Genomic DNA, 27,563 nt, shown 5'->3' with positions numbered 1-27,563 from the left:
ACAAAATTCTAAAATTCCTCTAATCAAATTTTTACAACCATAAATCATTTATTCTCGATTTACTCCACATAATCATATATTTAAAATTTTTGGGGTATTGCATCAGTATCGCTCGGAGGCCCTTAGAACTCTTCATTCGGAACACTTGATTTGCCAAATAGGCAACAACCTACGCCCGGTCGAAGCCAATATAAATATCATTTGCCAAGGCACCAACCTATGCCCGGCCGAAGCCAATATAAATATAATTTGCCAAACAGGCACCAACCTACGCTCGGCCGAAGCCAATATAAATATCATTGCTCGTAAGCAAAATAATGACCACTAGATACGCACAAAAACATTGAATATAATCTTTCCAAACATAGGTACATATATCTCAAGTAAAGTCATCAATCATCTATACTATAAAGAAGTATGTAAAAGCATGTTCATAAATAGTATATACTCATCCATCGTATATACTACAAAGAACAGTTCGATAAAATATGATATTCCAAAATATTTTCAGTAAGCATAATATCTCATAAAACGTAATCATTAAATCATGCTTTTCATGTATGCATTTCTACTATTAAAACATGCATTTTAGAAAGAGTCCACTCACAGATACTCCGTCGTCGAAGAGCCGTACGAAATATGAATTATGGAATCGTCGCTAATAGTTGCACCTAAGCACATAAAGGGTACAATTAATGAAACTATACTCAAACGATTGAATTTGGGAAAATAGACGTCAAAAACGAATCCAGGAGGCCTCGGCCAAAACCCGAAAAAGTTAACTTTGACTGATCAAAGTCAAAGGACGGTCAAACCGGTCAACGGATCAACCGAGTCGGGTCAAACCGAGTCAACCGGGTCGGGTCAAACCAGGTCAACCAGTCATAGGCCAGGATTTGGTTTGGGTTGGGCCAAGGGTTAATGGACCGAATCCATGGCCCAAAGGCCTGAGGTCTATATAGTGTTTTGGGTTTGGGTTTAACGGGTTGGGCTTAAGCTCCGCGAGCCAAAGGCCCAAGTCCCACATGGCCAGAAGGCCTGATTCAAGGGGTTTGGGGTTTAAGGGTTTAAACATGGGGTTAACGGGCTGGAAGCCCTGGGTTGTACAAATGGGTATGGGCTTGAAAGCCCAGCCCAAGATTATAGGGTTTAACTAAATGGGTTGCTGGGTTGGGCTGCCTTAAGGTTTTGGGCTCGGGGGTTTAGGTTTCACAAGCCTTAGGCTTGGAAGCCCAGCCCAAAGGTTCTAGGCTCGAAGACCTGGGTTGGTTTCTCGCCAGGGGGTGGCCGGAGGTGGTTGGATCTTAGCTCGAAACCCACGAGCTCGCGGGACCTAGGTCGGGTGTCTTCTGGGTGCCCGAGAGCTTCACAGAGACGAGGGATGGAGGGAGGAGGTCCACACGAACGTGGTGGTGCCGTCTGGGTTCTTTGGGTATGATGGTGGTGTAGGTATGTCGTCGGGAAGGGAGAGGGATGAAAGTCCGAGAGAGAGATAGAGTGAGTTGAGAGTGAGATAGAGAGTGAAAGTGAGAGAGAGCTCGGGGAGAAGAGAGAGAGAGAGAGGAAGTGAGTGAGTGCTTGCCACGTGGCAATCAGAAAGGGGTGGAGAGGTTTAGAAAATCTGAAAAGGGGATTTTGATTGGGTGAAGATAGGGGACCAAGGTGTAACTTTCATAAATCTTTAGGGGAGCAAAGGAAATTACAAATATTTGGGGGTAGGTTTTAACAATCAACGCTCCAAGGACAACTCTCCCTCTTATGCCCATAGCGACCACATCTGAAGCAAATTTCTGGCATACCCTGGTACTCCAAATTGTACCATCCCTTATTAATTTGAATAAACCCTTCAATAGGCTTAGTCACATCAATCTCAACACAAATTCTAGCAAATTTGCCCCTGTATTGAGAGTTGGTGTTTACATCAATCTTCAACAGTTTTCCCAGCACACTACCTATCTTCCTCATTGCCGAAACATTAAAATACTCAATTGGAACACCCAGTATCCTAACCCATACAGCCATACGAGTAATGTAATAACCTCTGTTGCAGGCACAAATCCTGGTCTCCATTTTTGAATCGTCAAATACTGACCCGCAATTATCCTCTTCCAAATCAAATTTAACAATATAAAAATCATAATCAATGTCAATAAGCTGCATACCTCCTTTTAATTGCCATTTTTGCCTCTGCCTGTTCAACAAAAAATTATAAGTGTGCGATCGCCCAAGAAGTTTGATGACCAGAGCATCATGCCAATTCTAGGGTGCTCTGAATTATTAAGTGTAACTAAGAGAGTTGTACCATTTCATGAGAGTCGGGATGGAATTCTTTTTGTAACGAAGCTGAAACGTTAACATTGCAGGGTTCTTTCATTCAACAAAGGCCTCGCCGGTTCTCTCTCTCCACGATTAGGGGATCTGAGCAATCTAAGCATCCTGTAAGAACAATTTACCAAGCTATTTTTCATGTCCGCACCTTTTCAACTTTATGGAACATGAGTTTTTGTATCGGATAATTATACGAGACTGTTTCCATCTTTTAGGGTCCTAGCTGGTTGCAGCTTCAGTGGAACTATTCCAAGTGAGTTGGGGAAACTTGGAGAGCTAACCTTCTTGTAAGAATTGGACTCATTATTCCTACTGTTGGTGCAAACCAATATGATGTTTTTCTTTCCCAAGTTTATATAACTTTGGTTTTTCTCAGGGCTTTGAATACGAATAGCTTCACCGGCAGTATACCTGCTTCATTGGGTAATCTCTCCAACCTCTATTGGCTGGACCTGGCACACAATCAGTTGACTGGACCTCTCCCAGTTTCAAGCGGCACTACCCCCGGCTTAGACCAACTGTTTACGGCTCAACATTTGTGAGTATTAAAAGAAAATGAAATTCTAGTGAGGATTATGCCACTGCTTATTGCATAAACATTGAACAGATTATATGAATTTGCAGCCATTTGAACCACAACCAGCTTTCAGGTACCATTCCACCCACACTTTTCAGCTCCAAGATGAAACTGATCCATGTGTAAGTTGATATGAACAATCAGTATCGAATTTGTCTGTCTATCAGTTTATGTTCTATGCTTAAACTGCTTGTCATTCTTTATTTGCAGATTGTTTGATGGAAATAGATTCAATGGGACTATTCCATCAACAATATTTTCCGTTCAGACTCTCGAGGTTCTGTGAGTGAAAAGCCATCTTGATTTTTCTTTTTCTTCCACGTTTAAGTGCATCTGCTTCTTGACACTTATTAGACTAAAACCGTTCTTTTCTGCAACAGTCGGCTTGATAGAAATGCTCTGACAGGACCAGTCTCCTCATATATCTCCAACCTAATGTATCTCAGTGAATTGTGAGTACAAACTCTCCAAGAAAATACTTTGGTGTTACCATGATCCTAGTGATGGTTAATCAGCTTTTACACGGTTTTTATATTCTCTTGCAGAAATTTCGCGCACAACAATTTGGACGGCGCTTTACCCAACCTAACTGGATTGAATGCCCTCAATTATGTGTGAGTACATGGCGTGGAGCTGTCATTTGCAGTTTCAGTTTTCCGGGGTTTTCTTGTGTTGTACTGATAAATCCTAATGATTTTGCTTCAGAGACCTTAGTAACAACTCGTTTCATCCATCAGAAGCTCCGCTTTGGATCTCAACCTTGCCATCGGTCACCATTATGTAAGTCCGATGGTGGTTACACGAAAATGTCTTGGTATATATTGATGAGTCTTGGAAAAGGACAGTGAAAACTTTATTGTGATATCATTTTGAAATTATTTACTGTTATGATGCCAGCGTTTTAGAAAATGTAGCGCTTCAAGGGACTCTGCCACGGGGGATGTTCAGAATACCGTCATTGAAGCAAGTGTAAGTATAAGGAGAATAACGGAATAATTCATCTACGTGCTGCGATTTCAATAAACTGGTCAGTCATCTTTTCTGTGACTCGACAGGAAACTGAAAAACAATGCGTTTAACGGCACATTGAACATGGGTGATAACATCAGTCCGCAACTGACGCTTGTTGATCTGCAGAACAATGAGATTGAGGAAATAACTCTGGGTTATGAGTACAAAAATACATTAATGTAAGACAGTTCACGGGCCTCGATCTTAATTTTCTATGATGCTCTGTATTTTCATGGGACAATCATTCTTAGTTGTGACTTTTCCATATTGCAGACTGGTTGAGAACCCATTGTGCAAAGAATCTAGCTCGAGTTCGTTCTGTCAGCCTCCACAATCAAATACAAAAACGTATGCTACTAGCACGGATTGTCCATCCTGCCCCGGGGGTCAGCAGCCAAGCCCGCAGAGTTGTCAATGTGGATATCCTTTTGAAGGAACACTGGATTTCCTAGCGCCCCCTTTCAGGGATTTGACAGATGTGACTCTGTTTAAATCCCTAGAAACGATCCTATGGGAGAAACTTAACCTCACTCCCCATTCAGTTTCACTTAAGAACCCTTACTTCGACAACGACGACCATCTTAAAGTACATGTGGCTCTCTTTCCACCAACAGGAACATATTTTAATAGGTCAGAGATTATCAGGATTGGTTTAAATATGAGCCATCAGATTCAGAAGCCACCAGAGGATTTTGGACCCTTCAATTTTATTGCAGCTCCATATAATTTCCCAGGTAATTTTAAATCACAGTGTTCATATACACTTTCCCTGCATTAAAAGATCAATTAAACTGACAGTAAAAAACCCGAATTGTTTCAGACACGCATACAAGATCTATGAGCACTGGTGTTATTGTTGGGATATCAGTTAGTTGTCTCATTCTTGTTGTGGGCCTCGTGGTAGTAGGAATTTACGCCATTAGGCAAAAGAAACGTGCGGAAAGAGCCATTGGTTTAAGCAGACCTTTCGGTGAGTAACCATTCCTGTTGTGGATGATTTTTAGACTGAAATTCTATCATTAATACGAGGTACTGGTGAGCTTATATTCACTACTCTCCTCTATCTTCCAGCTTCTTGGGCACCAAGCGGAAATGATAGTGGCGGTGCACCACAGTTAAAGGGAGCAAGATGGTTTTCGTATGAAGAGCTTAAGAGGTGCACCAATAATTTCTCTGACAGTAATGAGATCGGATCTGGCAGCTACGGGAAGGTTATATATTCAACTCATTCAGTAACAGCTATGAAATTGTGATTGAATTTAAAAGATTTTTTTTCTATACTTTTTGGTTGGCTATCCATAGGTTTACAGGGCCATGCTTTCTGATGGACAAGTGATAGCAATCAAAAGAGCTCAGCAAGGATCCATGCAGGGAGGCCTCGAGTTCAAGACTGAAGTCGAGTTGCTCTCTCGCATTCATCACAAAAATGTCGTTGGTCTTTTGGGATTCTGTTTCGAACAAGGAGAGCAGATGCTGGTTTACGAGTTTATGCCTAATGGAACACTTAGGGAAAGCTTGTCAGGTCAGTTCTAGATTTTACTTCTCACTAATTCATATTTTTAGTTTTATGTGTTTCATTTAGTACCATCGATTTAACACATAATGACAAGCTTTCTTTTCATATGAGTTGCAGGGAGATCTGGTATTCATCTCGATTGGAAGAGGAGACTCCGAATCACTCTTGGCTCGGCAAGAGGACTGGCTTACCTACATGAGCTTGCAAATCCTCCTATAATTCACAGAGATGTGAAGTCCACCAATATTCTATTAGATGAACATTTAACAGCGAAGGTTGCAGATTTTGGCCTGTCGAAGCTCGTCAATGACAGCGGAAAAGGACATGTCTCGACTCAGGTTAAGGGAACAATGGTAAGTTTACAATTAAGCATTTCGAATGTTATCATTTATAACTACCTAAAATGTACTCTGCTAGGGTAAGCACTAAGGAGGAAAATCGTGTTTTCCAGTTTGAACATTTCTTGTATTGTAAGTTACCGTCTACACTTTCAGGGCTATCTGGATCCTGAGTACTACATGACTCAACAATTGACCGAGAAGAGCGATGTATACAGCTTTGGAGTCGTTATGCTTGAACTGATAACTGCTAGGCATCCAATCGAGAAGGGAAAATACATTGTCCGCGAGGTACAGTTGGTGATGGACAAGAATGACGAAGAGCATTACGGTTTGAGGGAGTTAATAGATCGAAACATTCGAAACTCAGGAACTCTTATTGGGTTTGGGAGGTTCTTGGAGCTAGCCATGCAATGTGTCGAAGAATCAGCTGCAGATCGTCCCATGATGAGTGAAGTTGTGAAGGCTATCGAAACCATTCTGCAGAACGATGGGATGAACACAAACTCAACATCAGCATCTTCATCAGCCGCAGGGTTTGCAGCATCAAAAGGTGCTCCGAAACATCCCTACAACGATGGCTTGCCGAAAAAGGAATTCAATGACAGCACCGGCTCCTTTGATTATAGCAGTGGACACATTGTTTCAGCGAAAATCGAACCCAAGTAGTAATTATGGAGTGCAACGAAGTTTTGTGTTAATTTCTTCCTTCGTAATTGTAATTTTCTGTATCCATATATACATAAATGTAGCAAAAGAATAAGTAGCGTTCTTGATTTCAACTGACAAATAGGCATGTAATATTCTTACGTTGTGTCTTGGTTCTTTTGGATTTGATGCAAGACTTCTTTAAACGTGCTTTTTGACAATCGATAACGTTTCTAACGAGTGACCACATTTGACATAAAAACTTACAATTAAGCACGGTTGTAGAAGCACACCTAAGTACTTTTTTAGAAAGCAGTTAAATAAATCATTTGAATATATAGAAATTTCAACATGTTTACACTTGCAACCTTATTAGCAGAATTGCTCCCTATAAAAATAGTCTCTCTTCAAGGTAGAAAAACTTAAAAGTGCTAATGATCAGAAGCACTTTGAACCGTTTTTTCAAAAAGCACTTGGATTTAATAAAATTTCGACGCTCTTCTAATAAAAGCACTTTTAACAGCATTGAAATTCAGAGAATCATTTCATTCCACACTTCTAACTACACAATCCCATCTTAAAAATTCAGTCCTCAACTTCTTTGGAAAAGAAAAAAATGAGAAACAAACATAAGGGAACAACTACAAATGCAGCAACCTTGAGCAACTCCTCACTCTCTTTTGCGATGGCTCCAATCCTCGACCAGTCTCCACTGTATCCCTCATTGATGAATCCGAACCCGAATGCCGCAACCGCAGCCCTAGAAAGAACCGTATTCGAAACCCTGACCCTCAACGGGAACGTGAAGTTTTCCGGCGTCGTGGAATCTTCAGACATATCTTTCAAAGACAAGGCTCTTTTCTGCGACCAACATTATTTTCTTCACTTTTGATCAACTTCTGAATTTGGTAGCTATATCTATATGACTTGGCTTCTTTTCCCGAAATACACCAAAACGGTTGAATGAGTTTGGTTGTTGGACGGCCGTAACTACTTTACTTCCAGGAAAAAGATTGTTTGAAAACACAACGGTTGAATTTTTACTGAAAGTTTGAGCTAACACTCACGATTTGTAATCGGGTTTGCGATTAAAAATTTATGTAGGACATTTCAGAGATGTTCCGACTGTCAAAACGGAACCGATCGTTTTCACAAATATTTTTGGTTGATTTTTAGGTTTTTTTTTTTTTTTTTTGCCATACGATAAATTTGTTAGATTAGACACCAATAGAATTTGAACTCACATTGTCATGTAAGGACTCAACACCTTTCCATGATGTGGTAAAATGCTGCTTGCTTCACAAGATTAAATATTCAATAAAAATACTTATGTAAATTAATAAATGGTGAAACTACTTACAAATGGCGTCAAACTCAATGGTTGCAAAAGTGGATGAGTGTTACTCAATAATCACATTTTCACAAAAAAAACAAAAAAAAAATGAAAATATGAGCAGGCATACATCAACAAATAAGCTTTCGTTTGGAAGCTTTTAAAATAGTTGAAAACATTTTTAGTGAAAATGCTTTTGAAACCATTTTTAATAAAAATACAAGTAAATCTTAGAAAAACACCTGAAGTGTTTCTTGAAAGGAAGCACTTCAAGTGCTTTTGAAACCTAAAAATATTTTCTTTACAAACGCTTTCAGTCGTTATTTTAAAAGCACTCTTAAACGAGCCCTAACAATCTTTCTATACCTTAATTAACCGATTCTAACGGTAAATTACACTTTACCACCTCAGGTTTGATGTTTATTACAACCTCATACAATATCTTCAAAACATTTCACTTTCATACATCACGTACTATTTTGTTTCAATATAATAACTCTGTTACATTTTTCATCCATTGCTCTGTTAAGAGCTGACATGGCTGCCACATTTATACCACATGGCTGCCACATTTGTGCCATGTGGCTAAACAATTAATAAAAAAAATTTAAAAATTTAAAAAATTAATTAAAAAAAAAAAGAAAAAGAAAAGAATAAACCTAGAAACCCATTCTCCTCGACCCACCTCCCTCTCCTCCACTCTTCACCTCCCCTCCCATCCAAAAACCCACCCCCACTGCATGTTCTTCTTCTTCCGCCTTCGAGTTATGCCTTGCTCTCATAAGTCTCTCCTTCTTCTTCCTCCCTTCATCTCTTTCTCGTTCCCACATCTTCTTCTCCACCTAAGAGGCTTGTTAGCTGAAGATGGTGTTACAGAGGTCCCTAAAATTGGGGCCCCAATGTTTGAACAAATTGAAGAACGAGAGGTGGACGAATGTGCAGAGGCCGTTGGAGCCTCTGTGGCCCTCGAGGCTTACCATTGTCGAAAACGACGAGAACTTTGCCGAGGGAAGTCGAGTCCGAGACAGGGCTCTTTGATTCGAAGGCTTGGGGTTTGAAAATCATGAGGTACAGACTTGTGTTTGTTTCACAAGAAACATTGGGTCTTGGTGGTTGACACACCCCGACCTCGATCAAGGCATGCTTCCCATCACGTGAGGGTGACGTAACCATTAGGGATGGGCAACGGTTATGGCGGGCGGGTAACTGCGGTTATTTACCCATAAGCGTTTATGCTCATACCCGCATAACCGTTTACCCGTTGGGTAATTACCTAAACGGTTATACCCATACCCATAACCGTTTATAAACGGTTAACCATACCCATTTAACTGTAACCATTTAATACTCATTTACCCTTTTTAACCAGTTTATCTCTTCTTTTTTTTTTTTACCATTACCCTTTTTTCACCTGTCTACATGTTTTTTAACAACTTGAAAATTAAAAAAAAAATTGTCATAATTTTTTTTTTTTTTTGACAATTAAACACCATTATAGGTAACATTCATCATACATTTTCGTATTTTAATTTTTTAAGTCCTTATACCATTCCAATAATTGAAATAATAGTTTACGGACGATATTTTTAACTGTTACCAATGAAGATAATATAGGGCCTGTTTGGGATTGAGGTGATTAAAAAAAAAGCTACTATGAAAAAAAGCTATGAAAATTTTTGGTGTTTGGTAAACTTTGAAAAACAGCTTTGTTTCAAAGTTGAGGGTGAAAAAAAGCCCAAAACCAGGAGATGACAAGAAGCTGCAATTTGCAGCTTCCAAAAGCAGCTTATTTTCACCCACACACGGGTGAACAGTGTACACGTTTAATGAAATATGAATAACCCAAAACTACCCTCCCTTTCCCTTCACCTACGCTCTCACCTTTCCAGAGCTCTCTCGCACGCTCTTCACCTCAGAGCTCTCTCGCATAACCCGAACCAGAGCGATCTCTCTCGTTCTCTCGTTCTCTTGTTCTCTCGTTCCAAAAACTAGCGAACTCGTTCTCTCGTTCTCCAGGTTTCTCCAGGTAAGCTTCTCATTTATTTGTTTGGATTTTTCAAATTAGGGATGGGTAGATTAGGGAAAGAGGGGTGGGAAGAGCAAAGGGATGAGGGTATGGGTGTCGGGAAAAACAATTGGGGATGGAGGGTGGGGAAAAATTAATTGGGGAAGGTGATATGGTTTGTGGAAAAAATTAATTGGGAAAAAATTAATTGGGGAAAAAATTAGGGTTTGTGGAGGAAACAAAAAAAAATTGAGAGAGAAGTTTGATTACTTGTGATATTTGTGATATTTGATTATTTGTGATATTTGATTCTTTGGCGGAGATTGTAAGACATGTGTTAATTATTTGTGATATTTGATTTGTTTCTGTCCATTGTTCCATGATTGCTTGGTTTCTGGTTTTTCTCAGTGTGTTCTCATGCTGTCTGCATTATCTTTTTTGTGGTACGGTCTAAATTCTGAGTAGAGTTTCCTACTTTCAGTAGTTTGTGCACTCCTGAAGGCCGTCTTTTGGTGCAATCAGATTTTAATAAACAAAGTGAACAACATAATGCTAATTGAAAGAAAAAAAACATGAAAACAAGAAAGAAAGGAACGGATTTAATCTAACCTGGTAACGTTTCAGCTAATGCTATTATTGTTAAAAGTATGGTCATACTGTTAAAAGTATGATGACAAGGCTTCACACATTCTGACTTGTTAGCTAATGCATTGTTAGCTCATTAATTAACAGTTTAATCTTTTGGGGTTCATTGGTTGTCTATTATTGACCAATAAAACACACACACCACTCACACTCTCATTCACGTGTAAATGCTCTGTGAATAAAATCTATAGAGACGGTTACAAGGAGTTTGATTCAATAAGAAGGAAGAAATACCAAGGCTGAAGAGCAACATTAAGTTGTCATGAGTTTGAAAGAATTAGTAGAATTACTTCGATAAGGCATGGCATCCACCACTTAGTGGGATAAGGCTTGGTTGTTGTATATGATAAACAAATAATTTTCAAAACGAGAAACAGGTATTGGTGCAGTAATACCTCTGGCTCCAGCATGAATCTAATAGCACTGTACATCGTAAAATAGTGCAATTAGATATCCAACAAAAAAATTACAATGGTGAACGATAAAGCATCCATTCTCCCAGAAATAAATGATTTTAGAACGACCACACTGACTGAAAAGAACATTACCCCAGCTCTCAATCCTGTAGCCGTAGTCCCAGCACCACCATGATGAACCTGCATATTTACAATAGTACAGCTTTTAAAAACATGCAGTAAAAATCAATATCCACAACTGTGAACCAAAACTGTGATGTAATCTTTTGTATGTATATGTATGTATATGTATTACAAACTGTAATCTCTTGTATTACAAACTGTGAACCCAAACTGTGATAATTTGGGATGAGATGAAGGAAAATAGGGTTGTGGGATTGAAAGCAATATTGCAGAAGGGTTCTTTAGATAACATAATCCAGAGTGTATTTGGCACTAATTATTTAGGTTCAGAGAAGGAGGTTAGCACCAATCGAACACTAATGTTGCTAGTTCAAGAAGGGTACGACTTGATTTATAGGTTTAATTTGGAGGATTATTTTCCCTTGAGGTTTTTGGACTTGTATGTATATGTATCAAACTGTATATATATTACAAATTGCACCGAAATCTGTGATGTAATCTTTTGTATGCATATGTATGTATATGTATTACAAACTGTTTCCACTTCAAACGCTGTCCCCAAACGCTGTCCCCAAACACTGTCCCCTTAACTGTTTCCACTTCAAACAGGTATTGGACTCGGGACTACATAAAAGTCAATTTTTTGTCAAATTATGTACCACATTAGTATATATATGTGTGTATACGATTACCATAATTAAAACTTTAATATTTAATCAGGATATTGAATTTGTCGGTACAAGTGACCAAGAAAATTGGCGGTTCCAACTCAATCAGAAAACTATAGTAGAAAGGAATGTGTCCAAAGAAGAATGTAGCTGGTATCAAGGTCCAAAGAAAGAAAATACTACATTAATATTAGGTATTAAATTAAGTACTATCACATCATCTGATATGATTGAAAATGATGTGAATCCGTTGATTGGGTGGAGGTCTTGGGGCAGATCCTCGACGATCCATTTGGTTTTGTTACATGCCACGGTCATCTTTGCTTCATCGTTTTGACCTTTCTCCTTTTATATAGGGTTAGTAAAGTGTTATCGTCATAAATATTGCTACCAACAAGGCAAAGATAAAAAGAAGTGTTCCATACGTAAGCCCTTTCTTTTTACCAATTATAAATAAGAATTAGAATTTTGTGATGAAAAGTAAACAAGAGTTAAACTTGACATTGACAAAATTCCAAGCTAAATACAAATAAATAGGATCCAAGATAAGAAGATATTTATTGGTTATTTCTTGATATATTTATATATATATATATATATATATATATGTGTGTGTGTATTTATATGTATGTATATATACAAACTGTGAACCCAATTTGTGATGTAATGTATTTGTAGTTGTATGTGGATCATTTATCGGTTATTTCTTGGTTATATTACAATATCATTTGTTCGTGTTTTAATATATATATATATATATGTGTATATACAAATCAGTAGTTGGTATCGATGGCAAAGAAGGGGGCATCTTCGTCAAATCCTGTAGCTACATGGAATGCGCACAATATATCAATATTTTGTGATCTTTGCATCAAGGAGGTTGAGGCCGGACATCGTCCGGGCACTCACTTTGACAAAGAAGGATATGCAAATATTAGAGCTAACTTCAAGGCAGAGACAGGGCATGATTATGAAAAAAAGCAACTGAAAAATAAGTGGGATGCACTTAAAAATGAGTGGAAGTTGTGGAAAGAATTAGTTGGTAAAGAAATTGGCCTAGGGTGGAATTCAAGCAAGGGTACCGTTGATGCCTCTGAGGAGTGGTGGAACAATAAAATTCAGGTTTGTGTATTTATCTTTTAATATGTATTATGATATCATGCAATATGTATTAACCATATTCTTTCTTACTTGTAGATAAACAAAGAATATGGAAAATTGCGAAAAAAAGGCATTAGTCCTGAGATGGAGGACAAGTTAGATAGGATGTTCTTGAGTACAATTGCTACCGGTGAACATGCCTGGGCACCTTCATCTGGAGTACTATCACCAGAGTCAAGAGAGGAATCTGTAGGACAAATTGATTCATATGATGAGGAAGAAACTGAGACTATGCAGGATCTAAGGCAAGCAAGTAGGAAGGGAAAAAAAAGAGCGGCTAACCAAGGAGAATTGCAAAAGAAGAAGGTTGATAAGAAAGGGAAAAAAATTGGAGGTGCTGCAAAACTTTGTGGTCAAATTGACCGTCTTGTTGAAGCTTATGAAACTAGGAGTTCTGCAAACTCATTGACGAGGTCGCTGCATATAGGTAGTAGTATTCCAGAAGTGTTAGCGGTTGTTGCACAATTGCCTGGTTGTGAGCCACCTAGCGAGTTATGGTTGTTTGCTACATGTTTATTTTGTTCTGCAGAGAAGCGAGAGGTGTTTACTACGATACAAGATCCTGAAGTCCAGCTGACTTGGTTGAAATATATGTTCAACAAAGAACAATAAGAAGCTATAGCTATGAATTAGAACTTTGTGTAGTTTGTACTTTGCATTAAGACTATGTGTTGAATGTGGCTTGTATTTTGTGTTTATTGAATGTTGGATTATGATTTCTTGTTAAACATTGGATTGACTTGTTCTTGAATGTCGGATTATGACTTCTTAGTGATTGTTAGATTATGACTTGTGGAATGTTGAATTATGTGTTAGGTTACAGGTATATTCAATATGAACACCTCTGATGATGATGTTGAGGAGTTGGAGGATGGTCTAATTATATGCGCTGTAGAGAGAGCTGTTAAAACATATTATTTAAAATATGTCCACAAAACTCCATGTATGAATTCTTCCCATACAGGTAATATTTGGTTGATGGAAGTACTGCAAGGAAATGACGTGCGATGCTATAGAATGTTTAGGATGAACAAAGATGTCTTTTATAGATTATCCAATGACTTGCAAACTAATTATGGATTGAAAGGTTCAAGGAAAATGAATGCAACTGAAATATTAGGAATGTTCTTGCATATGTTGGGACATGGTGTGAAAAATAGATTAGCTCAAAAGAGATTTCAACATTCTGGTGAGACTGTTAGTAGATATTTTGGTGCTATGTTGGATATCGTATGTAAGATGGCAATAGATATTATCAAACCAATGGATTCGGAGTTTCGTGGCATTCCCCCAGAAATAAGGAGAGATACAAGATACATGCCTTATTTTAAGGTAAAATTTGGCTTGTATTCTAACTTATTTGCAAACTATAAGTGTAGGTTGACGATTTTCTTTTATATTATTATTTTTAGGATTGTATTGGTGCCATAGATGGAGTGCATGTTGAGGCTTCAATACCACCTCCGGATCAAGTTCCATACATTGGTAGGAAAGGAATACCGACTCAAAATGTTATGGCTGCATGTAATTTTGACATGCAATTCATATTTGCTTGTGCCGGATGGGAAGGCACTGCACATGATACAAGGGTTTTTCTATCCGTGCTACGGAATCCAAATTTAAACTTTTCTGAGCCTCCAAATGGTAATCTTCATACTCTTATTATAACATTTTACATACTTGCTTTGTATAATTATTACAATACAAAACAAATTTTCAATTGTCAGGAAAATATTACTTGGTAGATGCGGGGTACCCACAAATGAGAGGTTATTTGGGACCATATAAAGGTGAAAGATATCACCTCCCGGACTTTCGTAGGGGTGCCGAACCAATGGGTCACAAAGAGGTATTCAACCACAGGCATTCTTCTCTTAGGAGCATCATTGAACGAACTTTTGGGTATGGAAGAAAAGATGGGCAATTTTAAGGGATATGCCTAATTACCCGTTCAATAAGCAAGTGAAGATTGTCATTGCTACAATGGCTCTTCATAACTACATACGGAGGTATTCTGAACGTGATCGTCATTTTGATGACCCCAGGGACTTTTGTGAAGAAAGCGATAGTAGTGATGATGATGATGATGATGATGAATATCAAAATTATCAAGTTGAAGGATCACATGAGATAGAGGCATTAAGAAATAGAATAGCAACAAGTTTGATGAATGCATCTAATTAGACTACTTTCAAGTACATTAACAATATTGTACTAATGAATCCTAGCTATTCACTCTAAAATATTTCTATTAAAGTAGTTTGTCATACTAATTAATATTTAAGATAAAGTTTATAAATATTTTTCTTCTAAAAATAAAATATATTTAGTAATTCACTTTTATTTGTTAAGAAAATTAAATTAATAGCACATCTAGTAATATACCTTTTTTGGTCATTTCACACAGTCACAACTGTTTTACAAAAAAGTTTACCAAACACTATGATACTGCTTTTTTTTTCCAAAAACACTTTTACAAAAAAGTTTACCAAACACTTTGCTGGCTTTATTTCACAGCCGCTTATTCTCACAGCAGTTTTTTTTCAAAGCACAGCAATACCAAACCAAGCCATAATATTTGCTAAGTATTCTTGGGTTACGAAAATTGTTTAGAAGATGGTATTCTTGGGTTATTTTACCCATAATGTAAAGTATTAACATAATATATATATATAATGAGCTACATTATATTGTAATTAGCTATATAAACCATGCACTATAGTCAATAGCATTGATTTAAGTTTTGTCCGATAGAGAACATGGTTAGGAGAAGGATTACACTTTTTGACCATGAATCATGTCTTTTTGGCAACAATCAAAAGATGCAACATTCAAATTGAAGAGATGTGATTGTTGGGTTAATGACAAAACTTCCCATCCCCTGTCAAACAGCCGCATATATATAATTTTATTTTTAAAATATTCAACATTACATATATAAAATAAATGGGTAAACGGTTACCCGTTTATAACCGCGGTTAATACCCATAACCACCCATTTAAATTTCACGGGTAAACGGTTATACCCATAACCGTTTATTTATCTAAACGGTTACCCATAACCATAACCGTAAAGTTTAAATGGGCGGGTAACCATGGTTATCCATAATTGCGGGTATTTTGCCCATCCCTAGTAACCATTTGCAATGTGCGGAAGTGGTAACGATATGAAAATACGAATAACTAAAAACCACTAGTTATCTTACCTTAGACTAGCTTATAAGTACAAGTGAAAGTGATTAGAGTAAAGACACACACAACTAGAGCATAGGTATCAAAGTGCAGTCCCGAAGGCTAAGTAATAATTATACAAATCATAAAAGAAACCCTACACTGGTGGATGTCTGTCATAATCGTCGTGAAGCCCTCGTGAGCCACCAACAAAAACTTTTATCTAGAACCTGGAGGGGCGCAAAACAGAAAATGTGAGTGGGCAAAAACAAACTTTCAAAACCATTTATCTTTTCAAATGTAATAACCCCTCACTGTAAAACCCGTATAAGTTTCCCAGAAAATAATACTATAAACATATATGAAAACTATACTCGAGTATAACCAAACCATGTGTATGCCATGAAAATCATCTCAACCATGAATAAGTAAGCCAGGTGAATTGCACTAATATAAAGTGACATATCAACCAGAGTCACCTAACGTGACCTGTACGGCTGAATCAATAACTCAACAATCAAATCAAATCCTACACACGAGTTGGAATCACCTATGTGGTCTGTACGACAGGCTACGTGTAAATAAGTACGCTTAAGTGCTACGGTCACGTGAAGGCTGTGCCAAATATTGCAAGTCACCTACGAGTCGGAACCACCTAATGTGCTTTGTACGACAGGTTGGCACTTGCCTTGGATGCAAGGTGAGCGTATGGTGCGGGAGGTGAACAATCACGTGAAGGCTAGACCCTACCCTCGAGCGGAGCACTAACACCTGGGTGCAGGATATAAATCACTAAAAGCAACTCATCATAATCATACACACTATCATCACAATCATCACTATATACTCACCTAAAGCTTACTTGAACGTCCATGACGTCGAGCAGTAATATGCACAGCTATATTATAACATATACTAATATGTAATGCATACGACATGGTATTTAAAACGTAAAAACTATTTAAATAGTTTCTGGGAAACATAAGGCATATATATGTATATACATAAAACCAAAAAGCCCACTCATTGGTATGTAGTCGGGTAGTAACCCCTAAGTCTTGCCTGGCTGCGCTCGTCCTCTGGAAACGTCTCACCTATATGTGACACAACTATTTTAACATTACTTTTAAACACATAACCATCACTATAAAATAACTTCTCATACGTTGCTCAATTAGGGTGTTTATATATAGCATCGTGGCCTACTCAACACCACGAGCATCCCCATAGTTTTAGAAAAAAATTTCAACATCCCATGTGCCCTCATGCTCCGGCCACGCGCAGGCACGTGCCTGGTACGTTGACGATAACCCTAACGCCGTTAGGGAATATTCCGTTAAGTACTAGGATATTCCGTTAAATATACCTGACGCCATTAAGAATATTCCGTCAAGGGTGACAGAATATGCTTTGTCTTCTCCAGTGGTTTCATCGGATTTCGTCGCCGGCCGCCACTGCACTTGCCGGTTTTTGGAAAAACTTTGAATCTCAATATCTCCATCATTTCAACACCAAATTTCACGAATTTTATATCAAATTGAAGCCCTGAACTAGAAGAACACGATCTTACCTCTTAGAGGTCCTAAACCCGACAAAAAGTGGTGGAAAATAGCTCGACACAACCGGCCAAACCTGAAACTCAATAGACCTGAGCGTTTCAACGTTCTAACCACTCCAAAACTAGCCTAGGATCCTAGTACAAACGTTTGGGACCTTTTTTGAGCTTTAAAATATTGTGAAAGATCCACAATCACGTTGGAGTAATAGAGTACCTCGCCGAAGCTCGCGAGTTCTCGAGTTCCCGATGTCCTTTCTTTGAACAATTGGTATGATTAGGTTCGTAGGCATGCAAGGAGTCCAAAGGTGGTCCTCAGAAGTTTGATCTGTGGTGTTTTGATGGTGTTTGAAGGTTGAAGACTTTGTTGTACGGACGGAAAGAATTTTCGAGAAAAAAAAGAGAGAAGGGAAGAAGGTTGTATGTGTGTGTATGTGTGTCCAACAGAATAGGCCAAAATAAAAAGGGCCAAGGCCCTGATTGGGCTTTAAGGTTTAGGACAAAAGAAAATCAACTAAAACAAACCCAAATTTGTGGGAGATATGGCAGTTGGTCAATTCCTTTAGCCCGATTGCACAATCGTACTACAACATTTCAAGGGCAACATTGTCATTTCCACGCGTTCAAGGATAAAATATATTTTAATTTGGGATGGGTCATCACAATGGTGGTTTGACATCGACGGGGAATGACGATGAAGCCGTTGTTGGAGTCGTCTGGGTGCGTTGGGAATCGTTGGAGAAGACGATGAACGGTGGGAGTAACCACCGAGGATGTGGGGGTGGGGTGGGATGGGAGGGGAGGTGCAGAGTGGAGGAAAGGGAGGTGGGTTGGGGGGAATGGGTTTATGGGCTTTTTTATTGTTTTTATTTACTTTTTTTAATTAATTTAATTTTTTTATTAATTGTTTACACACGTGGCACAAATGTAGCAGTCACGTCAGCTCTCAATGGATGAAAAATATAACGGATGTATTATATTGAAATAAAATAGTATGTGAGGTATGAAAGTGAAATTTTTTGAAGATATTGTATGAGGTTGTAATAGACATCAAACCTGAGGTGGTACATTATAATTTACCCTTAATTTAATTATCTACTAGCAATCCTTCCATCCTTTTCTCTCTAAAATTAATTTTTTCCCCTATTGCTCGATTTCAAATATAAGGCAAAATCTGATAAAAACGTAGGTAATGATAAAGACATATTTTATCATCCAAATCAAGCAACTGCCTCTGTTTTTGTATTTTGGTGCCATTTCTGAAATTTAGATAGCATAACTAACTACCAAACATAAATAGAACTGAAACAATAAAAAAAAGTATGTAATAAATAATGTACAAGTGTATACTCTATAGTTTATTGGGTGGAAAATAGATATACCCGTACCAAATACACGAGAACAACTTGTATGAAACAAATTCATTGTCATTTTGCATTTCATTCTGATGAGTCATGTGTAGGAAAACTTAAGCATAACATTGGACTAAAACGCTACGGTGACGATGAACTCGTTTTATGTAGGTCGTCTCTAGTCAAAGGGCTAAGGCTACATTATGCTCTAAAATTGACAAAATTAGTCGCAAATCAAAGGGCTAAAGAGAATAAGGCTAAAAGAATCAGACTAAGTTTGGCCTCATCGAATGCAACATGTAGCCTCAAAGTGGACTAAATTTGTAAAGTAATATAATATCAAGAGAAATAAATTATAGCCTTGCATATTTAGCCCTAAAATAGTCGTAAAATTTGATGGGCCAAAACATGGTTAAGCACTACGTTTAGCCCTCCATTGTTGTAGATAGCCTATGTTCTTTTTTAGAAACACAAAGGCAAAATAATAACGTTACTATATATATACAGGGGATATTGCTTCTATTTTTGCTTTATAAATAGGAAGAGGAGTCCAGTGATGAACATATCCTCACAAACACAAGAGATTTGGATCTGACCCAAAAAATAAATAAATATTAACCGAAAGGGATAAAAAAAATTAATCCCACCAAAGAGCCCGAGACAACGGTAAGCTCTTCTTCTCTTCTCTTTTTCTTTTCAGAAAAAAAGGAAGAACAAGATCACAGTTTGTTGTGCTAAAAGTAGGAAAATCCAATCCGTGCCGGACTGTCCAATCCAGTCCAATCCCATCCCATCCAGCCTTTGATTCGGAATCGAAGTGAGAGAGACAGTGAGCTCAGAAACAACCAATCGAATCATTAGAAATTATGATTCATGCCACAGAGGAAGCACTGCCTTTCAGTTGTTGATGCGACGGCGACCGCGAAGGCGTTTGGGAGTGCGAGTGCGAGTGGGACTTCGCATTTGATATTAACACTGCAGCAACAACCGGAGGAGGAGGAAGAAGAAGAAGAAGGACAAGGATTAGTGTTAATTGTGGTGGATTTGGTGCTTAATCGCGGCAATGAAATCGGATTAGGAGGGGCTGGCGGAGCAATGAAGGGCGGGGTTGCGGGCGGTAGTTATTCCGGGAAGCGGCGGTGGAAGGGGTTGGTGATTGGAGTGTTGGGTCTGGTTTTTCCTTCCATGCTCGTTCCTCTTCCCTTCCTTCTCGGCCTTCACAATGGCTTTCACCCGCCCGGTTACACACACTCTCTCTCTCTCTAGATCTGTTTCTCTCAGATCCGATTTTGCTTTTGCAACGGTAGTTTTGGATCTCTCTCAAATCTCGGTTTGTTCTTTTTGTTCATAATATGCAAGATACGTACCAGAACAAGGAAATTCGCCTTCAGTAAGAACTAGAACTTTGTTTTGTTAATTTGGAATTGTTTTCTGTATCCTACATTCTTGGTGTTGATCTGTTTTATTTTTCATTTTTCGAATTTTCGAATCGGTGTCAGATTGGAGGATATGGTACAAAAATCATCATAAATGCTTATAATCTGTAAGGGGTAAACTATACTAGCCAGCTTTGTAAATCGAATTCATGGGTAGAAACACATTGGTGAAGATAAATTACTGATTATTTGGTTTCTGGCAGGGGGGTGGTTCGAAGCATGTTGAGATAAATTCTGCTAGGAATTTGTTTATCTATTTAAGAGTTGTGATGCTGGAAAGTCTTAACTATTAATGTGTAAGCGGCCGGAAAGAATTTACATACGGTATTCATCAACTTCCTCATCCACCCGGGTCATCTAAGAACTTTTTAGTGTTGGCGTGGTTTCCTAAAAAGTGTTAGAACTATGGGAAAATACAGCAATAATACAAAATAAGCTCTGAAGTATCCGAGTACTGTACATTTTAATTCATCATTAACGAGTCACATGCAATTAGCAGGTTTTGATTTTTCTTTCTCTATGTTTAGGCGTTGGCTAGTGCATAAGTGGATTTTGAATTATTCTAACAAGTCTAAGGGTTGGTTTGGTGTTACTGTGTTTTGAAAAGAAATTGCTTCTGCTGTGTTGTGAGAATAAGCAGCTATGAAATAAAGCAGCATAGTGTTTTGTAAACTTTTTTGTAAAAATGCTTTTGAAAAAAAAAAAAAAAACAGTATTACAATGTTTGATAAACTTATATATAAAACAAATGTGAAAAAAAGTTAGTTTTTTAAAGCTGGGTTTTGCAGCTTTGTGTTTTTGATTTTTTTTCACCCAAAACTGTGAAAAAAAGCTGCAGTTGAATGTTTATCTTCGGAGGATCTGAAAATCAATTATGGGCATTTAAGCTGTCTTTGAGATGCGAAAATTAAAGATCCACAGTGAAGAAATATCTTTATAATTTACCATACTAGTTTCTCCGTCTGTGGTTCTATTTATTTTGCGGGTCTTCCCAGTCTTTCATAGTTGCTGCCTAATTAACAGAATTTGTATCTTAGGAACACCCGCCTATCCAGGTTCTTGTGGTTTGGGTTGAGGCAGCCATTCACTAATCCATGATATGAGAATTAATTTTTTGACTCTCGGGTTTGGATCAAGATCCTTTCATAATCTAAGGATCAGGATCCTCATGACCAAGAGATGTGGACCGTTGGATGAAACGGTTATAATTATTATAACTTTAAAGAGACCCTCCTGTTTGTAACTGTTGAATTCATCCAACGACCTACATCCCTTGGTCATGAGAATCCTCATCCTTAGATTAGGAAAGGATCCTGGTCCGACATTTAAGGCCTATAGGAACCATTGCAGTAATATTTTATTCATTTGGTCTACAAACACGGTCAATAATTTGAGTGATGTGATTCAGGCATTGCAAGTCTTCAATGATCTGACTGATTTCTGTACCTTTATTTGCTTTGTGCCAGGATATACTAAAGAATATTTCACGTAAAGTTATTTCACATAAAGCTGAAAATGAAACCAAAAATATCAGTACCGTTCACAACAACGAACGAGCCAGTGTCGTTCACAACAACGAACAAGCCAGTGTTGCCACAACAATAAACAATCTAAAGGCCTGTTAATGTTCAATGCCTTCTAAGGTTTTCTCCCTAAGGTTGTCTCCAACGGGAGGGTGGAAACAAAAAAACCCCAAATTTTTGGGTCCAAATCATATTACATGTATTAAAACCCAGTTTGGGGTTATTGTTGATCTATAGTTTGTGGACGGATTTGCCGCTCCAGCAGTTACCATCTTCAGCATATTTTCCTGAATTACACAGTAAATTTACTAATTTGCCCCTGTGTACACGTGTTGGTCATCGTGGCTTTTCCATTTGTTTCCAAAACAAAGCATTTTCATTTGTTCCCATATGAATCTCTTCGTTTTCTTAAATTGAAACAAAAACCCGCGTTCATCCAAATCAACCCTACAATCCCGAAACCAAAATTCATCCAGATTGTTCCAATCTTCAACTTCAAATTGAAATCATAGAGTATCATGAATGGCTCACCTTCCCTATCTCAAAAACGAAAACATCTCAGAAACTTAGCCTTCCTTCTCGCAGCTGAATCCCTTTCGGATTCGAAGAAAATTGTGAAACCCAGAAAAAGCATGGGTTTCCTGGTGAGTTCTCCGATTTTAGGAAAGACTGATGGGTTTGGTTCCTGGGTTCTCTTTTATTTGTTGGAATTTTTTATGATTTTAATTCTTGAAATCTGGGTTTTGTTTGTTGATTGGGACAAATTCTGATCGGGGAAGCCCCTCTGCGTTTCTCGCTTCTCATCGCTTAGATCACTTCTTTCTCTTCCATCCCTCCCACTGTCTACGACTCTTGACCTTTTGCATGTGTATTTTACTGTGGAAAAGTTTGAACTTGAATGAATATTTTAAGTTATTTCTGGCAATATTGCATAATGGTTTGAATGTTTGCTTGATTTTGCACTTCCATTTTTGTACTTTTGTTCGTTTTCTGGCTGGTTGGTGCTGTTTTGTCATTTATTTATACCTGCATACATATATCTTTGCTTTTAAAGGTATGCGCGTTTGGGCACGAACACCATCTCTTACATATGAGTTATCCTTGAGGAGATGCATATGTATTGAATTGCAGCTGAGGCAACTATTTTGTCGCTGTCCCAGACTCCCCAACCATACCGGGCATGTAATTCATTATTGGTACGTTAAAGTATGTTATGCATGTTAAACACAAGTTTTGGTTTTTTTGTTCCGTAATTAACTACGTATTTGCCTTAATCTGCATGTGTGTAGTGTAGATAATCTTAACCAACATTATAGAATCCATGTTCTGTTGAAAATTTTGAATGTTCTGAGATGGAAAAGGTTACGATAAATTGGAAGGTAGAAATTCTATTATGAGTTCTCCAGTTGATTTGGGGTGGGTAATATAAATTTTTATGTAAAGTTGATTTGTTATTTATTTATTTTTTGGATGCTTAATTTCTCTCAGAAACAAATAGTGTTTATCATCACCAAGTGGTACAAAGAGTATTTTAAAATGTTTTTTAACCAATCTATTGTCGAGTTTTCTGGTAGGTTTATTTTCCGTTGTTTTGCAAGAAACCAGAGCCTTTCCAAGAGTTCCACAGGTATGTCACCGCTCTTTTACATATTATGCTTTGATTTCCAATACGAGGTTAAAGCCCTTGATTTCCAACAAATTTGAGTTAGGTAATTTGATTTCCCTCAAAAGACATAAATTATGTGTTTTCTTTAATCATTTTGTTACGATATTCAACCCATTTCAATTTATTACCAACCGAATCCTAATTTGTTCAATTTCTTTTCATCTGGCAATTGAGTGTGGTTGTTTGCCGTTGTCTTTGAGGTGAGATAAAGTTTATGTCTGTAAATATATGTATCTTAACAACAACCATGGGGGTTGCTAATGGCTTTTTTATTCACTAAATTTTTTGTTTTTTTCAAGTGCTTCTCTAGAATTTAATCCTTTTTGTCATTATTTATATTGCAGAAATTACAAGCTATGCTACAATCCCAGTTAGTGTTTTAAGTTGTTAACTTACTATTTAAACTTCAATTTTCCAGCCCCATTACGAAAATATGTTAGGCTTTTCAGGTGATGTACATCCATTGCCGACCAGGGTGGACTGTGCATCAAAGATATATATCTTTGTGTGTCTATTTACGAACCCTTTTCGAACTTTATACTTCTCTAGTGAAATGGTAATTTAATTTCTTAAGCATACCGTTTATCGCTGTGAAAGATGGCCTATTTTCTGAGCATTATATTGTCTACGTTTACACATTATCCAACTTGCTTCCAGGAAATTAAGATTATTAAATGCATGTATAGAATTTTGTTTAAGGGGAGAAAGAATTTTGAATTTTAGTCTTTATTTGATTCTTCTCAAATACATGTATAATTCAAGGAAAGAACATGTATGCTTCTTCGGTTGATTTGATTCAAATTGGTGGATTTCCGTAAGAAAGAAACTTTAATTTTTTTCTTTCGGCGGTTTTAAGAATTGAAATGGGCATGCAAGAGATTGAAGAATTTTTGGTTTATTTGCGTATGGTCAAGGAAAATTCTGGTACCCTAATCATTTGACTTAATTTTATTTCCAGTTTTAAAAGTTTTTCCTCTAATTTTCTGTAATAAAAGTATTGTTTTGTTGCAAAAAGCAGGGCCACTCTGTTTAGGCTTTGAAGATTTCTACATTCACTAGGTTTATCTTCGACTTCAGGTATTTCGTTCCATTGACGACCTAAAGTCAACTGCAACTACACAGTTTGGTTACGATTGGGTAAAATAGGTTGATTATCTGCATATTTCATGAGGATATAAGTAGGGACTATCTACCAAATTTTTGTGTGTAAATGGTATGTATATACACATCAAACATTATTTTTTGTATGTAAACAAAATTACATACAAAAAAATTTGTACGGTTAAGGACGGTTAGGAGTTCAATTTGTAAAAGATGTAAATATTAGAACAATGGCAATAGAACCACTAATCCATATGGTTGTAAATAGATTCCTACATGTAAATAGTATTGCATATTGGATTTATTTAGAACTTAATACATATTTATATAGCTTAAAACTCGTAGCATCGCGCGGGCACCGTTGCTAGTATATACTAAAATCGTTGGGGAAATCATTGTAGCTTAGCTACGGGGGATTTTCGATTTTACCCCCCTGTTTTTTCGGTTTTTTCAACTTTGCCATTTTGTCTAGCTGTCAAGTGCAGCAGCGTTCCTGAACACGTGGGATCCCGTTCCATTGACACTTCCTGCCTACTCCCCCTTCACGCTCTTGCTCACCGCTTCATGCCGCTTTATCTCCTTAGTCGCTCACAATCATTGCAAACAACCTTAAACCAACAATCCATTTTTGCAATTTCTCTTAGAATCGCTGCTTCTCTCTCGCTCACCACTTCATTGTCAACAAATCTCAACTGCAGCTACACTACAAACCCATGTGGACGGAAAACCCATGAAGAAATCTTGGTCGTTGGCCAACAATCGGACTGCAACATCGTCTTGACTCACCACAACATTAGCAGATTCCAACTTCAAACCGTCTCCGACCCTTTTACCCAAAAGCTCTCTCATCAATTTGTCATCAGGTAATTTATTGGAGTTTTTATTTGCATTTGATTGAAGTTTTCTTTGCATAAAATAAGAAAACAAACTCAAACCCTCAAACTAACATATAAATTCTACAATTTCTCTCACATTTAATCGAATCAATCTCAAGTGTTAAGCTTTTAGGGTTTCGGTCTTCAAATTTAAGCGAATTGTTTCTGTCTGAACATCGGTGACAAAATATGTTGTTTGGTTGTCGAGAAAATGTGTAAAAAATGATATTCTTCTCAACATATTTAGATAATTTCATTGGATAAATTCGTCCATGCAACTTAAATTTTATCTTTGATTAGTATAATTTTTTATAATTAGATCATATCAAGCTCCGTTCATGTCCACTTCTATTCCTAAGAGCCTGTCTTTTGTCAATGGCAACAATGGAGGCTAGGCCTGAAGCCAAACCATACCCAAAAGAAATTGAAGAGAGTTTTGAACCTCTTCTCAAATACAAGGTAATTAAAACTAAAATATCTTTTTTTATGAACACCAATAAGCTTCTTTGCCCCTAGATCCATTGTTCTTCATTTTGCATGTCTTTCGAAGGATATTTAAGGATAGAGATTTAATACTCCTCAATTTGGGATTTCTGTGTTGTAGATTTTGGGACAGCGGTTGCATGGGAGACAGGAAAGCCGTTGGTGATGGATAGGGTGAAGGTTGCTCCACATAAGGCCATGGAAATAAGGGTAAAGGTCAAATATACATCAGTTTATCACACTGAACTCTACTTCTGCCAAGGTCAGCAATAATAGCTACTACATACATATAATACACATAATACACACACACACACACACACACACACACATGATTTTATACGATTAACCTTTGAGAATTGCAGATTTGTAAACTATGAGTAGAGTTTTCCAGGCACATTTACTTTGAGTGAATACATTGTTGTTCATTCTGGCCATCCTTCCAAAATCAAGCCCCTTGGTCAGTTGGACAAAGTTTGCATCCTCGGTTGCGCCATACCGACAAGTTTGGTGTCCTACTCAATGCTTTAGAGCGTTGAATATGCATCCTAAACTGATACTACTTATTGAATCGTTTGCACTATACTGAATATTTTATTTTTTAATATCAGGTTTGGGTGCCCCTCTCAATGTAGCAAAACAAAAAATTATCCTCAGTTGCTGTTTATTGGCCTCACTGCAAGTTTGGACAAACTTTGTTGATCCCAAATTCTTTGTTCTAATAAATTATATTTATTTTCTTTTCCGAATGTTGATACATACATGATGTAGGCTACTGAAGGTGGAAGAATTTCTAGGGCACCGGTGAGTATTGGGGTGGAGTTGGTGGACTTGAAGCCCAAGAGGTTTGATGAAGGTATTTATTTATTTACGTTTGGATTTGGTTTAACAGGTAGTTTAGTGGGAAAACATAGAAATATATTTTTGCTTAAACATTCTTTCCCCGGTCATAACTAAGAAATTCGGAGTAAATGAATTTGTGAATTCAAGTGACAATGACAAACCAGTGCACGAGACTGAAAATGATTCACTATTCTTATTATGTGTTGGACATAAATCAACATAGATAGTTAAGTTGTAACTTTAACTTATATTTTTATTTTCTTCTGCTTTTCATCCACCCAAGTCTACAATGTACATTTAGCTAAGGAAAACACCGAGACATCAACCAGTGCAGAAGCTTCTGATATCAGACTAATTGTAGGTAGCACTACAAATGAGCACTACAAATTTAAGCTTGATGTTGGTATGTGATTTCCACTCCATGTCATCTTTTTCTTTTCTTTTCTTTTTATTTTTTTATTTTTTTTTTGAATGTTAGTTTAATTTTCAAACCTTTTGTACATATCAAGTAATTCTCCATATAATTGAATAATGGCCGTATTTTTTGTTTCTCTTTTTCGCTCCTCCATCAATTCATTGGTTAAATAGATTGAAAAATTTAGAACCTATTTGGTAATCTACTTGAATCCAACCCTCTAAACTCAAAAACAATTTTCAATTTTTAGACCTTAAAAACTTGTTTGGTAGGACTATTTTCAAAAACCGAACTGAATACTAACTCAAAAATATAGTCTATTATCTAAAAAAGCAAAAAGTGAGTTTTTAAACTTAAACTCACTCCTTTCTTTT

General features: G+C 37.3%; 4 protein-coding genes, 1 long non-coding RNA gene and 1 pseudogene across 8 annotated transcripts in view; 5 read left to right on the top strand and 1 right to left on the bottom strand.

Moving 5' to 3' along the window:
* LOC137723693 (leucine-rich repeat receptor protein kinase HPCA1-like) overlaps positions 1 to 6,639 on the top strand; it is a 22,950-nt gene extending 16,311 nt beyond the window's left edge. Inside the window, exons 5-20 of the mRNA XM_068462888.2 lie at positions 2,364 to 2,438; positions 2,544 to 2,615; positions 2,705 to 2,866; positions 2,953 to 3,027; positions 3,116 to 3,187; positions 3,286 to 3,357; positions 3,451 to 3,519; positions 3,611 to 3,685; positions 3,803 to 3,874; positions 3,961 to 4,095; positions 4,190 to 4,650; positions 4,737 to 4,886; positions 4,988 to 5,127; positions 5,219 to 5,438; positions 5,550 to 5,785; positions 5,927 to 6,639. Coding sequence (XP_068318989.2) covers positions 2,364 to 2,438; positions 2,544 to 2,615; positions 2,705 to 2,866; positions 2,953 to 3,027; positions 3,116 to 3,187; positions 3,286 to 3,357; positions 3,451 to 3,519; positions 3,611 to 3,685; positions 3,803 to 3,874; positions 3,961 to 4,095; positions 4,190 to 4,650; positions 4,737 to 4,886; positions 4,988 to 5,127; positions 5,219 to 5,438; positions 5,550 to 5,785; positions 5,927 to 6,439 — 2,599 coding nt within the window. The 3' untranslated portion in view covers positions 6,440 to 6,639. The remainder of the gene's footprint in view (positions 1 to 2,363; positions 2,439 to 2,543; positions 2,616 to 2,704; positions 2,867 to 2,952; positions 3,028 to 3,115; positions 3,188 to 3,285; positions 3,358 to 3,450; positions 3,520 to 3,610; positions 3,686 to 3,802; positions 3,875 to 3,960; positions 4,096 to 4,189; positions 4,651 to 4,736; positions 4,887 to 4,987; positions 5,128 to 5,218; positions 5,439 to 5,549; positions 5,786 to 5,926) is intronic.
* LOC137723692 (uncharacterized) overlaps positions 1 to 27,337 on the top strand; it is a 56,220-nt gene extending 28,883 nt beyond the window's left edge. For 2 of the 4 annotated variants that reach the window (XM_088692907.1, XM_088692909.1), the window contains exon 10: positions 24,550 to 24,913. The gene's annotated coding sequence lies outside the window, so the exon portion shown is untranslated. Of the gene's footprint in view, positions 1 to 24,549; positions 25,437 to 25,767; positions 25,908 to 26,052 lie in introns of those variants that run through there. The other 2 variants (XM_088692904.1, XM_088692899.1) reach the window with 2 other exon arrangements.
* Positions 6,929 to 7,327, bottom strand: LOC148697613 (uncharacterized). Its single transcript, XM_088692022.1, has one exon. The coding sequence runs from the start codon at positions 7,253 to 7,255 to the stop codon at positions 7,004 to 7,006; it is 252 nt and encodes an 83-aa protein (XP_088548148.1). The 5' UTR covers positions 7,256 to 7,327; the 3' UTR covers positions 6,929 to 7,003.
* On the top strand, positions 12,395 to 13,381 carry LOC148697612 (L10-interacting MYB domain-containing protein-like). Its single transcript, XM_088692021.1, has 2 exons — positions 12,395 to 12,730; positions 12,806 to 13,381. The coding sequence occupies exons 1-2, from the start codon at positions 12,398 to 12,400 to the stop codon at positions 13,379 to 13,381; spliced, it is 909 nt and encodes a 302-aa protein (XP_088548147.1). The 5' UTR covers positions 12,395 to 12,397.
* On the top strand, positions 13,604 to 15,070 carry LOC148697611 (uncharacterized; annotated as a pseudogene).
* LOC137723695 (uncharacterized) lies at positions 19,940 to 20,660 on the top strand. Its single transcript, XR_015961802.1, has 3 exons — positions 19,940 to 20,237; positions 20,347 to 20,397; positions 20,487 to 20,660. It is a non-coding gene; the product is annotated as an uncharacterized LOC137723695 (long non-coding RNA).
* Positions 27,338 to 27,563: the final 226 nt, after the last annotated feature.

The sequence above is a fragment of the Pyrus communis genome, chromosome 4 (assembly GCF_041283825.1).
Source record: "Pyrus communis isolate YQ-2024b chromosome 4, ASM4128382v1, whole genome shotgun sequence".
Classification (NCBI taxonomy): domain Eukaryota; kingdom Viridiplantae; phylum Streptophyta; class Magnoliopsida; order Rosales; family Rosaceae; genus Pyrus; species Pyrus communis.
The sequence above is the reverse complement of the archived record's forward strand: the minus strand, read 5'-3'. Positions and strand labels throughout refer to the sequence as shown.

Excerpts from the sequence above, each read along its gene's own strand:
- LOC148697612 (XM_088692021.1), top strand. The coding sequence starts at position 12,398 with ATGGCAAAGAAGGGGGCATCTTCGTCAAATCCTGTAGCTACATGGAAT. Across the intron at positions 12,731-12,805 it reads GGTGGAACAATAAAATTCAG|ATAAACAAAGAATATGGAAA; the intron begins GTTTGTGTATTT and ends TCTTACTTGTAG.
- LOC148697613 (XM_088692022.1), bottom strand. The coding sequence starts at position 7,255 with ATGTCTGAAGATTCCACGACGCCGGAAAACTTCACGTTCCCGTTGAGG.